The sequence below is a fragment of the Pecten maximus genome, chromosome 17, assembly GCF_902652985.1.
Source record: "Pecten maximus chromosome 17, xPecMax1.1, whole genome shotgun sequence".
NCBI lineage: Eukaryota > Metazoa > Mollusca > Bivalvia > Pectinida > Pectinidae > Pecten > Pecten maximus.
The window spans coordinates 1356484-1373997 of record NC_047031.1 but is presented as its reverse complement, the minus strand read 5'-3'; the positions used below and the strand labels follow the sequence as shown (position 1 = coordinate 1373997).

The window sequence follows — 17514 nt, the reverse complement described above, 5'->3', positions numbered from 1 at the left end:
TTAAATTTGTAGCCAATGTGATTTATCGGGAAAACTGTAAATAAATTGTCAAATGGTACTAATGTTTACAGGCGATGGTCACTAATATACTTAAGTTAGGTCCAATGTTTTAAGGAGAAACAAACTTGCATTTTGTATTGATGTATTGATGTATTGCAAGTCTTTATCGTATAGGTCATTAATGTCTTAAAATAGTCCCAGTTGAAAAATGACCAATGCAGTAATTTTGAACGAAATGGTTTCGTCTCGGACCGTATTACTGGAATCCAAATAAAGTCGCCATCTTCGATTTTTATATTCACGGAATCAAAGAAAGTTCTTCCGGTATAAAAAAAGAATTTGGATAAATCAGATGACGGCATGCGGTTTCAATCGCTCCGCGGAAATAAACAGATATTAATATATCAGTTTCTCTCTGATACAAGGGACATAACTCTGTCAATATATTTTTACACAATATGTTTTAAAGAATATTACTGACATTGTCAGTAGGCATTACACAAAGGCGCCATGCGGTAAAGAACTATAGCTGATCAGTTTATGAGATTTAGATTTTTGACACGTGCTTTGATGTCAAAAACCGTACATGGCTTATCTGATAAAGTGGTAACTGGTAAGACAAAAGACAATAGAGGTTATACAAACATATCATACCTATTTATATACGTGGTCTACGTCGGATATACACTTCAAAATGGCGGTCCTGGCGATTATCTTGGTTGTGAGCATTCTGCCCGGTTATATTCATTCAAACCCAAAGTTTGAAATACTGGATGAAACACGACAAGAAAATAGGAAAAGTATGTCATCGACAAACGTGAATCATCGACAATGTCCATTTATTGTGTCCAGAAGGAAGCGCGCTGCTGTTTCATTTGTAAGCGAGAAGGATGGAAAATTTGTACAGCAAAACGGACATGAATCTTTCAGAGACGTGCTTATTACGAATCCAGGTATGTTTCTACGGCCAGACGTAAATATTTCGTTTCCTATTTCTAATCTAATGAAGAAGATATTCGAATATTCTGTTACAAACTGGAAAAATCAGAAAGACAAGCTTGCCGAAGATCTGTATAATCCGTATTACGCTGACGCTTGGAAGATAAATCTGTGCAGTAGCCGGACTGTGTTGTTGGAGTCGATGATACAGCTTTGCTCTGCTGGTACGTTCTTTGGGAGGATGAATGAAATGTTAAGAAACTACAACGCGAAGAGAAATGCAAACCTTCAATCGTATGCTCTCATGTTAAACGTCATTTTGTTTGAGTGGCCGGAAGTGACGCAGTACACACAGACAACATATCGTGGATTCATATCCGGTGTACAAGATTATCAAATTGGCTTGACATTTGCCTGGATAGATTTTGCTACAGCTACCAGAAATGAAGCAATAGCTTGTCGATCAGCGAAAACGGCATTATTTGTTATAGACAACAGTGAGAATTCAAACTATAAACCGAGATCTATCGCGAAATATTCCCCCGATGGTGGCGAGTATGAATTTCTATATCCAGTTTCTGTTCTCTTTCACGTGGATCAAATCAGGAGTGGCGCGTGCGGTGACGTCACTATACCGACGATTTACATCTCACTTGAGGCTGGCGATTATACTTTGAGTGGATGTAGTATTAGTATCCCGTCACGTGCTGTTACATTTCTTTGCGCACTTTTGATAGAATTAGTAGCGAGACTCTGTAGCATGAAATGATTGCGGTGGCATGTGTCTGACTGGGTTTAAATGTCACTGTCCACGTGCCCTGAATGTTATAAACTTTGAGGCGAAGACTTTGACCTCAAGACGGTATAGCGATGTCGAAATAATGGAAAGAGAATGAACATTTATTCATAATGGAGTGTAATTGACAAAAAGTCCTTATTTGTTATCGACTCGGTATGTACCGATCATGTGTATACCGACCCTTGTGTATACCGAACACGTGTTTACCGACCCTGTGTATACCGACCCTGTGTATACCGACCTTGTGTATACCGACCTTGTGTATATCGACCTTGTGTATATCGACCTTGTGTATACCGATAATGTGTATACTGATCCTGTGTATACCGACCTTGTGTATACCGACCTTGTGTATACCGACCCTGTGTATACTGATCCTGTGTATACCGATCCTGTGTATATCGACCCATGTATATCGACCTTGTGTATACCGACCGTGTGTGTACCGACCTTGTGTATACCGACCTTGTTGTGTATACCGACCACGTGTTTACCGACCCTGTGTATACTGATCCTGTGTATACCGACCTTGTGTATACCGACCCTGTGTATACCGACCTTGTGTATACCGACCCTGTGTATACCGACCCTGTGTATACTGATCCTGTGTATACCGATCCTGTGTATATCGACCCATGTATATCGACCTTGTGTATACCGACCGTGTGTGTACCGACCTTGTGTATACCGACCTTGTGTATACCGACCCTGTGTATACCGACCTTGTGTATACCGACCTTGTGTATACCGACTTTGTGTATATCGACCCTGTGTATACCGACCTTGTGTATACCGACCTTGTGTATACCGATCATGTGTATACTGATCCTGTGTATACTGATCCTGTGTATACCGACCCATGTATATCGACCTTGTGTATATCGACCCTGTGTATACCGACCCTGTGTATACCGATCATGTGTATACCGACCTTGTGTATACCGACCCTGTGTATACCGACCCTGTGTATACCGACCATGTGTATACCGACCTTGTGTATACCGACCATGTGTATACTGACCCTGTGTATACCGATCATGTGTATACCGACCTTGTGTATACCGACCCTGTGTATACCGACCATGTGTATACCGACCCTGTGTATACCGACCATGTGTATACCGACCTTGTGTATATCGATCTTGTGTATACCGACCATGTGTATACTGACCCTGTGTATACCGATCATGTGTATACCGACCCTGTGTATACCGATCATGTGTATACCGACATTGTGTATACCGACCCTGTGTATACCGACCATATGTATACCGACCTTGTGTATACCGACCCTGTGTATACCGACCATGTGTATACCGACCTTGTGTATAACGACCATGTGTATACCGACCCTGTGTATACCGAAAACCTGAATTAATTGTACAGAACATAAATAAACAACAAAAACTAAATAAAGCAGTACAGATATATTTACAGTAAAACTTTATGTACCAAGTGTTGACTGAGTTGAAGAGATGAAACACAGACAGATCATTCGGATTGGATATAATAATATTAGTATACATAGGTATCTTGACACTTGTTTCTGATATCTTTTTCTATCATTTATATGTTGTATATATATTGTTAATTGTAAATTGAAAAATAAATCACAGTTTTCCCCTTTAACGCCGATATTTATTAATTTCTGATGAAAAGTGTGGATCCCATTAGTTTCTCTTTCTTGGAACCTTGAACATCACTTTTTTATGAACAAGGGGAGTTAACTCCCACCGCTCTGGAACATACATCGTTTAAAGCATCCAGAGGAAAATGTTTCACTTTTATGTTCATCACCTAAAATGCTCTCGTTTTATCGTTTTCAAATATAGATTTTTTTTCCGAAATCTGTAATTAATGAAAAATGACAATGTCACGTGGTTTGTGTATTCCTCTCCTCTAGTATCCCATATACATGTTTGGCATGGACCAGGAACTCCTCCATGGCCGGTATCTGGTCATTCTAGGATAGCCATGGTAAGCCACCCATGTAGCCACGCCCATTCATGCCATAGCCACGCCCGTACATTCCATAGCCACGCCCATACATTCCATAGCCACGCCCATACATTCCATAGCCACGCCCATACATTCCATAGCCACGCCCATACATTCCATAGCCACGCCCATAGAAAGGGGTCATTCCATAGATACCATAGTTATCGTTATCATAGATATCTCCATAGAAGTCACGGACATCTCCCAAATTGTCACTAAAATTATCGTAGAAATCGCCTGAAACAGGAAAACACACTAAGTAAGTATATGTACAACATTGCCTACATGTATACAAACAAAACAAAAACAAAATCAGGTAGGACTTGACTAGTTATCGCCCTTATAGATTCGAAACCCTCCCGCCAGGGATATGTTTCAAATATATATTTTGAAGCAAAAATAAGCGTATTATAGAAAAACTATTTTGTACCAGGCTGAATACTAAAGATAGAGATTGCTTTACCTTGAATCTGCCGTGTGATTCCATTTTATGTTGTAATATATATAGGGAATAAGTTTAGATAATACTGTTAATTTCTAGTAATTGGTTTGAATACACAAGACAAAAAAAAAAAAAAAAAAGCGTAACTCGGTCACGAAAAAAGTAAAATATAAACTTTATTTTAAAATTGTGATACAAGTTACGCCAACTTATATTAATCACGCTTGTTGGCCCGGATGGAAGCGTGATTAATATAAGTTGGCGTAACTTGTATCACAATTTTAAAATAAAGTTTATATTTTACTTTTTTCGTGACCGAGTTACGTTTTTTTTTTTTTTTTTGTCTTGTGTATTCAAACCAATTACCAGTCTTACTGTGGGAGGAAACCGGAGTACCCGGGGGAAACCCACGTGGTCGGGCAGGTCACTTCATACCTTTTCATAGCCGGAAATCGAACTTCAGGTGAAAGGTAGGTGTTACCACTATGCAAAATGCCAATCCTGTCTCATGGTCGGATTTGAAGTTGAATATTATTTTTATGATTACTTCTTAACTTGATTATTGTTTGTGAATGAACATTTATACGAGCAACATCCCATGTAGTAAGCGAGGCATTATTGTGTGTGTATTGTTTCGTATAAAAGGATAGTTTAATGTCACGTGACAAATATGATCAATTATACATGTAAAATAAACAGTAGTTAGGCCTTGTCACGTGTCAACATGATGGATGGAATGAGACATAAAAAGGAAATTCATCAAAATCGCGGAACCGCTACAGACATGGGACATTATTGTAGGTCCGGAACAGCGCATGCGTGTTGTTTACGGCTGTTTACTGCCTATCACGTTTACGTTGTAAAGCTAAATGCTGACTACACAAGCCGCTAATGCTTAAGGGGGTTTATACGTTTTATTTCCCAAAGAGAAATATTTTTTTTGTATTGGTTTTTGAAACATGAATCATTCCTTTTTTTTTATACATTATTGTTTTACTTGCCGTCGAAGATTTGAACAGGGAGTGGAAATTGTAATAGTTACATTTTTTAATAAAATGAACTGTAGCGATATTTTGATATACCCGACTATTTATACCTATAAAGTTTGAATGTTTATTATTTCACTGATTTGATTCATAACACAATATCAAATTGATAAGCAAACAAAACACCGGAAACTTTATATGAATTAGAGGAAAATGGGTAGAGAAAAATAAATCATGATACATGTAATCAGGCGGAGTTAATTAGCAAAATATTTACAGTTTTACTGATAATGTAATTAAGTTCAATGCTTATATTTACATTTGACAACGAATTTGAAAGACTATATCCAGGAATTTTACTCTGATAATGAATGAACAAATTATTATCGTCAAAGACGGAACAGCCTTTTCAACAGCCATCTTTCGTTATCGCCGACGTGACAATTATGACGTCACTATAATAATGACGTCATAATAAAGATTTGGAAGTTATGGACGCAGATATTTAAAAACACATCGATCAATACAAAATCCCGTGAACAACGATTACTCCGCTGACGTCACAGTCAACTTCCGGTATAACTGAAAGTAGTTCCTTTTATTTTTTTTATGTTATGAGATGATAACATAATTTTTTGAGCCAATGAAAATGCTTGTTACAAGCAAAATTAAATTATAGTTATATAGTGGGGCTGCAGTGTACAAATGTAAATATTATGTGATACACAAAAAAAACAAAAACAAAACAAATGAACCAACAAATACATAATAAGCAAATAAATGAATAAATAAAAAAAACCCCAAAAAACAGCAAATAAATGAATAAATGAAACGATAAATATTATACTTACTTATTCCAAAAACACCAGATACCAGTACTGTGAACAAAAAAAAAAGAGAAATGAATCTGATCTTATTTTTACACAAAACACAGAAGATGGGGAATTAGCACATACTATTATATACAAAGATAGTGTCTTAGGAATATGTGATTCACGACATTTACCATACTTACAAAGATCAGGTTTAGGAATATGTGAAAACTTTATTTACCACATGTCCAAAAATAATGTTTAGAACAAAAGTGAAACCGCATTTAGCATATATACAAAGATAAAGTTTAGGAATATGTGAATCACTGCATTTACTGCATGTACAATGTACAGAGATAACGTTTAGGGATACGTGAAACTGTATTGACTAAATGTATAAAGATAATGTTTAGGGATACTAGTATGTGAAACTGTACATGTATTTACCATATATACAAAGATAAGTGTAAGGATATATAAATCACTGTATTTATCATATGTACAAAGTTATTGTATAAGAATATGTGAATCATTGCATGTATAAATATAATCTCTTGTTCCACACAAAGTGTGGCTGAGTAAAATAAAGTCAACCAATCAATGTACGTATGAAGACACCCCCCCCCCCCCCCCCCCCCCCGGATGATCCCATCCCCACCCCTAGGACATTTCATAAATACATTCACTGACATTCCATAGTGAATTGTCTTGTGTAAAGTACACACATTGAATCTAACTGCACAAGGTCGACTTTAGTTATAATTGAACGTATTATGCTTGAATTGAAATAAAAGAAAGTTTGAACTAATGGGCTATTAAAATATTGTTGACAATAAGAGGATATCTATATAAATCTCCTTTAATTGTTTATCAAAGTCTAGATTATATATGTAACCGATCCTACAATTGTGTAATTCCGCTTCAACTGTAAATCCAACCATGATTTTTGTCTTCCCTCTCCGTAGGACATTCCCTTAAAACGCATTTGTTCCTATTTTTGACCTTCATCCAGGACCTTAATATCATAATATCCGTGAAAATTGATAAAGAAAATACTCCCGATTTCTACATAAACCGTGACGTTTGTTGTGTTTTCGTCATACCTACAGCAGTAGTGTCGTTTTAAAAAAAAACCTAGTAAGTACTTTTTCAATGACGTATGCATGCTTTATGGAAACCTAATATTACACACCCACAGTTTAAAACACTACACACATAAGTATCAAAGACTGCAAAACAGGTTTGAAAGTAAAATAATCACTGTTACATACATAGATAGTGAATAAAGCTTGTTTGTCTTGTTCTGAAATATGTATATGAATCTTTAAAAAAAATCAATTTTAATTGAACAATAAACCAAGGTAATTAAACCAATTAACTATCTCTATTGATTCATTATTATGATGCTATTTCTCATTATTTCTTATGTATCATCCGTTTCTAAAATTAATAACTTTAGTTTTCTCCACATTTTCTGCTAAAGGGGCATTCCTTCGTTCGGACATCAGAGACATGCACAAATTCTATTGATGAAATATATCTTCGAACGATGACTATATGAGTGTTTGTGCCTACAAGTAATGAAACAAACACCGAAATGTACAGGGGAAAGGTGTTTTGTATACAAACACCGTGTGTTTTTGTGGTAATTAGTGATACTTCGGGTCGAATTAGGAATTTTCAGGACTTAATATTCGAAGAACTTTGGTTTATCTTTAGAGGAAAACTGCCATATCAATGTAAAAAAAAATATAACCTTTACTGCGTGGAAAAAAATCCTATTTTCTAGTAAGTTTAATTTTGATGACCTAAACTTCACTCAAACGAAGGAATGTTCCCTTTAAACCCCATTCCTTGGTATACTCCAGGAAATAATTCATTATAATTTGATGACCTTCGGCGTCATAGGTATTAATAACATATCCTCTGTATCAATAATAAAGTATGCGTTTATGGTTCTAATATCTGTCGACGTACAATTGATATTGATAGGATTATCTTTATGTCATTAACATACAATGTAAAATATATCAGCGGCATAAATTCTCTTTAAAATAATCCGCAATTGACGTCATAAAAGTCGAATCTACCATTAAATTTTACACAGCAGCTGACGGTATCGTAGAGTCCTCTTATAATTTTCACACTTCCTTCAATGCACTCTTTAATTAATTCAAACCAGTTTTTTGTGTGTTTACAAAATCAAATGCCTTTTTTATGAGCTATGAAACAACAATATAACCTTTAACCTTTTCATTAAGTGTCAGATTGATCAAAAATTGTAAAGCCAAGCTTGGTCTACAGCCGACTGGCTTTTCCGGAATCCGAATTGCGAGTCGGTTAATTTATTTTACAGTATATCAACTGTATGTATATTTTTATCATCTCTCTGCTTACTGAATAACAAAATAGATAAAATAAATAAATAAATAGATAAATAAATAGAAAGATAAATAAATAAATAAATGAATAAATAAATCAATCAATCAATCAAATCCAGCTGAACATTTGTGAAATATTTGAACCTCTAATATAAGTCTGACCCTATCAGATACACATCTATTTAATATTTTTAGAGATGTATCTAATTCGATTGACAGATATCTAAATATAGCCTTAACTCATGTTCGACGTTTTACTTCGGAATCAGTGCCCGTTAGTCTTAGTTACACTCATACAATAACACCACGTTCATTAAAGGATTTAGTGGCAAGGGAAAGTTAATTAAAACGAGAAATTATAAAAATGATTCATATCAATAAATAAATATTTTTTACAACTTACCTGTAAATAGTGTGAATATTGCAATCTTCATACTGTAGTTATTGTTTTCCAGACCAAGAAATAAAAATACAATTAAATACGGACCGGGCTCGGCTTTTATTTATACGTAGACATGTCCGTCATGTTTTTTTGTTTGTTTGTTTTTGTGTACCATGATCGCCCTATCACGACCCTGTTCTGTATAATCGCCAGCTATTGGACATGCTATCATTGTACTTAGCTCTATTATAAGTGCACATTACACCGATTCCGGACATGATCACCTTGCGGTTTGTATACTAGTTACAACGTGATTAAGGCCGTTCCTATGTAAATAATGGTTTCAAGGTATGATAAAGGTTTGTTTTCCGAATTTGTTTAAAACATTACTTTTACAATATTAGATCTATATTACAGAACAGAATTAGAAAAATATATTTATAAAAAACGCTTGCAAACAGATGCCATCAAGAGAAATTTGTTTATTTGAGAACAAATGGAAATGTATGTTATCAATAAAATACACTGCATCACGGATGGAAACTTAATTGATGTCAAACCGATATCTATACACATTCCTCCTTGTACTGTCGTTTTACTTGCGTTTGAGTTATCTTTAATGTCGACAAGACGTTAAAGGGGCATCATAACACAGTCGACAATGTCGACAAGACGTTAAAGGGACATCATAACACAGGATTAGTTATCCCTATATCAGGTAATTTACAATGATACAAAATATCAAAATCAGTTAAAACAGGAATCTATGGATACCGATGTCAATACTAAGATCGTGTTACAGTTCACTTCTAAAGCGATATGCATTTATCTTTCATTCTCTCGTTATTATATTTTCGTCACATTTCTTCATTTTATTCTTTCCTTCTTTCAATTGTTTTTGGTATATTTTTGTTTTATTTTCTTCCCTTGTTAGTTTGTTTATATCTCGTGTATATGATGGTATTGAGCTTTACAACGAGAGGAAATAAAACAACTCAGGTCGTGTACATAACGAGAAAAAATGTACATGAACAGCGAATCACATGCCTACAGGAAACAAAGAGTTACCTTGGCTTGGCCTGCTGACATAAATATGACACGAATAGCCGACCTACTGCCTACACACGAATGCTTTTACGGGGGCGATGTTTCACCCCAATGGTCCGTTTCCCTCTTCCTTCACCTTTCCTTAACAGGTGTGAAGGAGGGCGGACAGAAGTAAGATGAACATCGATCTATTTTCAGATTATTTTTTATCAGCTCGTTGATAAACAAATGACAAGTTTTGGTTATAATGACTATATATAGACGAGTTTTTCTGTTCTACTTGGGGTTGAGGTACATAAGTAGATATTACCTGTAGCTGTTAATTTGTGCATACCGACCGGTACATCTATATTTTCAGAAATAGATACCTGAAATTGACTTGCAACTGTCATCGCGAAAATATCGAATATCTGTGTTGATATTCACAAATTTTACGTCCCCATTTCAGAAAAGGACACACTGTTTTGACCATCATAGAAACAACGGTGGTTTGCATTGTATCAAAAGAAAGGTAAAGTTGTTTTAAAAAAAAAAAAAAAATTCTGAACTTGTTAAATAGTAATCTCGGGATCAAGACACGGATGTTGATATGACATAAACGAGGGTTTCATGGTGAATATCCATATGAAAAATAAATATTTAGAACAAAAATTTCCACTTCTTTTCATATACTCTAGTTTAGATCCACCTCGATTTCCGGTACAATATAGATTTAGCTCCCAATAAAAAAAATGAAAAAATAAAGAAAATGAACATGATATACAGAGTTAACGCCCTTGTTATATATTTTCATATACATGTATATAAAGGTTACACAACGAGTGATTGTTGGATACGGAATTTATTTCATACTCGTAAGTTATTTTTTAAAAGTTACAAAAAGCACGAGCTTTAGCGAGTCATGTGACCTGTTTCTACCACAATAATATCGGCTTGAATCAAAGGGAAACGTGGCCAAGTATAATTTCACGTAGGCAAATAAAGTGTACCGGTGACGTCCGGGAGCCGGTGTTGTGACGTCATTCGATTATTGATGACGTCAAAACAATTGCAGCTTGGGTCAAAGTTCGAATTCTTTACCAATCAAATGACCGGGAGGTCATATAGCACTAGTGGTATATAACATATATTTATCCAACAGTCGGCATACTTATAAAATGGCTTGAGAGTAGAATAACACCGTGTATTGTGGTAGAAATAATGTTATTCCACTATGTTATCGGGTTCGAATCCATCCCGTTTACTGGGTCTTCACATGACTGACGTGTCCTAGAAACACACTTTGATCTACTTATTACTAGAGATTTATCTGGACGGCCCGTGTAACACTTAACAATTCAAAATTCTAAAATGCTTTGTAGACAAAATACTTTTGAGATATCGTATGATGACGGTGCCGCCATGCTGATCTAGCCTACTTTCGGTTTCGCGGTTCTGGCGATCGTGGTCATTCAGGTGCTTTGAAGAGATGAACGAGTTTTGATATTTTGAATCTTTAAACGGCAAAGGTATAAAAATTAAAAAAAACAAAAAACAAAAAAAAACAAAAAAAAAAAAAACACAAAATCGCGAAACGAGTTTGGATATTTGATATTTTAGGTTTTTAGTTAAAAGCCTAAAAATCTAAAGATTCAAAACAGGCTTGAAATTTTAGAATTTTGGTCAAAAACCTTAAAACCAAACTTTTTGTTTTGTTTTGAATTTGATATTTCAGGTTTATGGTCAAAAATCTGAAAATTTAAAATTCTAAAACATTTTAGAATTTTGAATTGTTAAGTGTTACACGGACCCCGGACCATTATTCAATTCATAATTGAGATGTTGTTTTATTTCGAATTCCAAGTCAGTAAGTATCGATGTGGAGAATATTCTGTAATAATTCTAAACTGTGGTTTAGAGGTTTAAATGTTCCCTCGCTCAGTCGAACAATTTTAAATGAAATTAAAATTTTCTCTTGCTGTGTCACGAATTTAAACACCGGTTTAAATGATTTAATTTTTCTTTGCCATCTCTTCAAGTGAAGTATATTTCTGTTTAAAATTAATAAAATTTGAATTTATGGTTTAAATCTTATTTTCCGTTATCAATTCGCCCCCGGAAGCAAACATATGCCTCGGTAGCGCAGTAGGTAGCGCGTCAGTCTCATAATCACATAAACAGAGCGATCTGAAGGTCGTGAGTTCGATCCTCACCCGGGGCATTAATTTTTATTTTTTTTTTGAAATATGAAATCTTCATATTTTTTTCTTCTTTTTTATATCTCGAACTTCTCTAAAATAGATTATAGCAAAATATTATAATTAAAAATAATAATATATGTATTTTTTTCCACGAAAGGTGGGTGTTAATCAACTCTCGAGACATGAAATAATCCTTACAACTGTTGAACAACATTCAGTTTATACCGCACGTGGCATAAACTCTTAATGCATTTTGGTTGCTTGACACGGCGAGCTTCGACCGGGACTATTCTCAATCACGTGGTTCAATGCGATTTGATTGGTTAACAATTGAAGGCCGCTTCACATTGTCCCGGAAATGATAACGCAGGTGTAGATTGCAACTGTTTTTGACATACTCTTGAAAATTTATAAAGATTTTTATTATTTCATTGCTTTGTAAAATAAAACGCTGTTTATTATTTGTCGTGAATTTAAATAAATTGTAATATTTCAACACATTTCCGAAATTGTCAGTTTTTCAAATTGATTAGCGTCATTTGAATTTAGAGTCATACCCGTATACCCCACCCTGATATTATGAAAACATACGTTGACACAAAACAGGTCAATTCATCCCCAGAATAGCTTTTCTATTGTGGTAGAAACATGTCACACGAACTCGAGGTTGCTGTAAATGGTATTTCTTTCACTTTCTTTAGTTGTTTTGCGCTGAAGCTCGTGTTTTTGGAACTTTTGAAACTGAAAGAAATACCAGAACTATGAGTTTGTGTAGACTCTATTTGTTTGATGCATCCATTGTTGACGTGTTACTAATAAGAACTTCTATAATGCATCGTTCGTCTAAAAATCAAATTATCACTGGTATCAACTAAAAAGTTTCGGTTGTACAACTGGTGTCCAACCCGAATTAAATACCGTATAGATTAGAATGGATTATTGATTGGGACAATTTATAACCGAGAGTTACCTCCCTTCGGCCATGTCTTACTTGGTAGAGAGGGGTGTAAGCTGGTTAATTACTAAGCATGTTGATCACCCGGAGATCTCGAAATACTTAATATATCACGAGAATCTGTCATAAAATCAACACATTCTAAAAATGATGATAATAATAATAATAAAAAAAAAATAAATAAATAAATAAATAACAATCATTCTCTTCTCCTCTTTGTCCGTTTCCTCATTCTTTCCTTTCTTTGTGTTTTCCATAACCCTTCAACACATTCTAAAAATGATGATAATAATAATAATAAAAAATAAATAAATAAATAAGTAAATAACAATCATTCTCTTCTCCTCTTTGTCCGTTTCCTCATTCTTTCCTTTCTTTGTGTTTTCCATAACCCTTCAACACATTCATAAAATAATGATAATAATAATAATAAAAAATAAATAAATAAATAACAATCATTCTCTTCTCCTCTTTGTCCGTTTCCTCATTCTTTCCTTTCTTTGTGTTTTCCATAACCCTAATATTATATGGTTGTTTAGTTAAGTTTATTACTACACCAATTACGATCCCCTACACCGGAATAAAATATACAAAATAAATAATAATAATTAAAGAAATCAATCATGGCATCAGTTCCCTTTCTATAGAATTTCTTATGTATAATTATACAAAAGTTCTTGATCCGATTCTTGCCAGTCTATTCTATATTTGAAACAATCTAAATTAACTGTTGGATGCCGACATTACTTCATCTAGCTAATTGTTACATATCTTGATTGCACACAGCACAAAAAAACAAATAATAATGAAATAAATAATTATGTGAAATTGACTTATTTAATTTTGAATTTAAAATGTTTTGTTGATAGGAGATGGCTTCATAAGTTGCCAAATCCTTTGTGACTATTTTGGACAATAAATAGGTTTAAAGTCAATAAATAAATAAAAAAAAAAAAAAAAAAAAGGCTGTGTCATAGATTAAGTTACTGTTTCAGTAAATCATGTACTCGATTTAATTTCACTCTCGTGATTGTACTGTGGTGAATATTTAATTGATTTCATATGTGTACAATTCGCATCTGTGTATGTAATCTAACAGGCGATTTATCACTTTGACCATATCAGAGTATCGGGAAAACCACCATTTCGCCTTTGAAATGCGATAGGTATTTGTGCAGTAGACCGAGTCATGTACAACTGTCTTCCCTTCGCCATTAATTGTTATCATCACACAAAGGGTGTTAACACGAATGGCCATTTCGTCCCGAGTTAGCAGCAACTTATTCTGGTTTTTCGGCATAGCCGTATACTATTCTTTTGGCCCCGGATATGACGCGACAGGTGGCGTTACTGGTCAAGATGAAGTACGTGATTGGTCAATGTAGCGGTAGATGCAAAATGCAGATATACAGTTAAAAACGAAACAAAGTTAAGATTGAATGCAAGCTGAATAAGTGGGTGTATCTATTCAAATGACACATTAATAAAATCTTATTCTTGATTCAAATGCAGTCTTATTATCACCAAAAATGATTCAAACTGATATAATTTTGTTATCCATGCTGAAAAGCATTAGTTCGTTGATTTATTTCACCAGCAGTTTTACATTATAACCATCAGCATTAAAACTATGTCGTTTATCTTTTTTAAAGATATTTTTTTGTTATATCTAACTGTGGGCGTCAACATACAAAACAATAGCATAGTTTTAAAGATAAGTGTATCCGACATTTTCTGTGACTTTTCAGGAATAAGATGTTCCATGATTCACAAACAACCACCTAGATGTCACTTTCGTCTTCTTTTGTCGCCATTGTTGCCTAGGAACAACTGTCCGACGTTGAACTAACTGCCTGTACTTTCTCTATACCACTGGTTTATGTACACGTACCCGGTAGACACATACTATATATATATATTCTTCTGTCTATATTTGGTTTGTAATAAAAACTTGTGCCGAAGTCCCTTTTTAAGATCTTCAATAGAATTCCCGAGTGATCGAGTGAAAGTAATGATGTTATTCCATTTATAGACTTAAATTAATTCATTTTCGTGGGCGTTGAACTCCCCGGCCGCTCTGGAGACTTGACTAGTCTCCACATGACATATATCGAGGTAAATTAACGAGACTTTAAGCAATTCATTCATCATACGTGTACAAATATAGAAACAGTTCACAACTCGCTATCAAAACATTTCCCGTTAGAATAATTCAATACCGAACATAAATCGAAATAGAAGTATAATGGCTGTCATATCGTGTACTGATAGTTAAATGCCGGACGGAGATATTGTTACGTGTGGAGACCTTGATGTACGATAAAAATCGGTTTAAAAATATTATTGAGTAACCGACGTAACTCATCTCGAAACAAAATACGATTTCTTTGTGATATGTAAATCCTGGGGCCCGATTGTTCAGCCGATTGAGCACAGGTATAATAGATTTTAGGTTTGATCCCTCCTCGGGTAAGTTTGTGTTTCTCAGGAATCTGAGATCATGGCCTTGTAATAGTTTACTTCAATTACTCTGGGTACCATACACAGGCAATATTCATTCACGTGAAATTCACATGAAATCCACGTGAATTTCACGTGAAAAGGGCAAAAAAGTGAAATTCAAATGAAATTTTTTCAAAATGAATTTAACTTGAATTTCACATGAAGGAATATCGCCTGTGTACGACGAGTAAGTCGTGTTGTCCCGTGAGGTAGGCACCAACTACTACATACTTCATTGAGACATTAAAACAACACACACACACACACAAAGAAAAGAAAGAGCACTGATCTGTTTACGCTGTACTTTAATGTTCCCCCCCCCCCCTTATAATTCGTCAATAAACCGTATATAATTTCATCATCTATAGAAGTTGCTCAAAATCAGAGGATAAAATGGATTTGTAAGTATTTACCCAGAGAGTTTAATTTGAATAAGGGCAAAATATGAATATGTACACAGGACGCAGATGACTGCCGGCGGGGACGTCATATGGCCCTGTGTCGTTAGACCGGCCACTATCCTTGACCCCCTGTGGTTCATACAAGATTACGGAATTAGTTTAGTGAGGAGAGGAATTTGTGAATTCTGAGACGTAGATTATTAAGTTGTCCTGAGCAGCTCAACAGAGACTAATCCATCCCGGAGAGGTCAAGGTGTGTGTAGTTTTGGGGTATTGTGAACTTTTAAAACCCAGACTGTTGTCCGACCATTACATCGTCGTCATGTCAACACATGTCGAGAAATCGACTCTAGACATTAACAATAGATTCAGTAAATGGTCAGTATTAATGGTCAATTTAGCTTACATCGACATTTCGGCCAATGTATATACATATCACGGTATCTAGGTCCCCTATAGCATTTCAATGATTTGTCAGCTTAATCATACAACAAAGTGAAATTTAAGTTTTAGATATTATTCTGGACTTTAATGCTAAAACAAAACATTGAAGTCACGAGATTTAAAATAATCACATTTTAATCAATCGTTATTCTGCTATCCTTCTAAAATGTTATATTTAATCAGAAAATTCTTCAGCGCGATATCAAGCTAGCTGATTTCTGAACCAGATCCTGTGCATACAGGAGTTGATTCCTACCTCCACAGGGGGTCGTCCTTAAATGACCATAGCTGTTGACAAGACGTTCAATATTACAAAACCTCGTTCAATATTGTTTGGTAAACATTTCTAATTCTATGTCAACCAGGTTGAATAAATAAGTCTCTCACACCGCCATATTTGTGTAATCGGCCTTCCATGTTGGACCCGACTATCCAATACGTACACAGAGCTTTACATAGAGCGGGTGGTCGGGTGGCACACTTGCCTTTCACACAGGCGGCCGGGGTTCGATTCCCCGATCGGACGTGAAAAGGTATGGGGCCACCTGCCCGACCACGTGGGTTTTCCCCGGGTACTCCGGTTTCTTCCAACAGTAAAACCCCTCGCGCGCTTCCATCCAGGCCAAGCGTGATTAGTATAAGCTAAGATAACTTGTTTCGCAATTGTTGTAAAATAAATAAAGTTTACATTTACACAGAGCTTTAACAACATGACCGAATGTTTCGGTATTGTTTAGGAGCTAGAAACAATTAATCTCGCGTTTTCGCCGTCGCGTTTTTGCATTCTCGCGGTTTCGCTCTTTCGCATTCTCGCGTTTTCGCTCCCTCGTCGTCGCGTTTTCGACCTAAGGTCGAGAGTGCGAGAATGCGATATCTGATACTTGGCCCTAACGAGCCACCATAGGTATGACCTGTATTCTGTAGACGACATTGAATAAAAAGGGTATAGTCACATTTAACTCCTTTCAGATCTGACAATACACTTGGCCCTGCACCATAATGGGTCAATTCCCGTCTTATTGAGAAAATCAATCAACACCCCGATGTGTGTAAATTTACTTTAACTTAATTGACATTCATTTAAATCTGCTTTACGTTTGACATGGAACTTTTTGTAGGCGTATTGACACAAGCAGGCAAGCACTTTACCGACGTTAAGAGTTCATTCTTTATTATAATCCAATAAGTGGAGCAATCAAAAATCTGTAGAAAAAGTTTAAAGAGGCTTGCCCGCAGAGAGATCAGA

The 17514-nt window shown here is 35.3% G+C and overlaps 1 protein-coding gene and 1 non-coding gene across 2 annotated transcripts; one reads left to right on the top strand and one right to left on the bottom strand.

The window, feature by feature from the left end:
- Positions 1–3150: 3150 nt before the first annotated feature.
- LOC117315744 (keratin-associated protein 19-2-like) lies at positions 3151–8850 on the bottom strand. The gene is made up of 3 exons (XM_033870096.1): positions 8761–8850; positions 6016–6042; positions 3151–3973 (listed from the first exon to the last, which is right to left on the bottom strand). Exons 1-3 carry the CDS (start codon positions 8789–8791, stop codon positions 3702–3704), a joined length of 330 nt encoding a protein of 109 aa, XP_033725987.1. The 5' UTR covers positions 8792–8850; the 3' UTR covers positions 3151–3701.
- A 3046-nt stretch (positions 8851–11896) lies between these two features.
- On the top strand, positions 11897–11986 carry Trnam-cau. Its single transcript is given in 2 exon segments — positions 11897–11933; positions 11951–11986. It is a non-coding gene; the product is annotated as a tRNA-Met (tRNA).
- The last annotated feature ends 5528 nt before the right edge of the window (positions 11987–17514 follow it).

Coding starts and splice junctions, on each gene's coding strand:
- LOC117315744 (XM_033870096.1), bottom strand. CDS start 8,791: ATGAAGATTGCAATATTCACACTATTTACAG. Junction 6,043..8,760: donor AATATTCACACTATTTACAG/GTAAGTTGTAAA, acceptor TTTTGTTCACAG/TACTGGTATCTGGTGTTTTT. Junction 3,974..6,015: donor ATCTGGTGTTTTTGGAATAA/GTAAGTATAATA, acceptor TTCCTGTTTCAG/GCGATTTCTACGATAATTTT.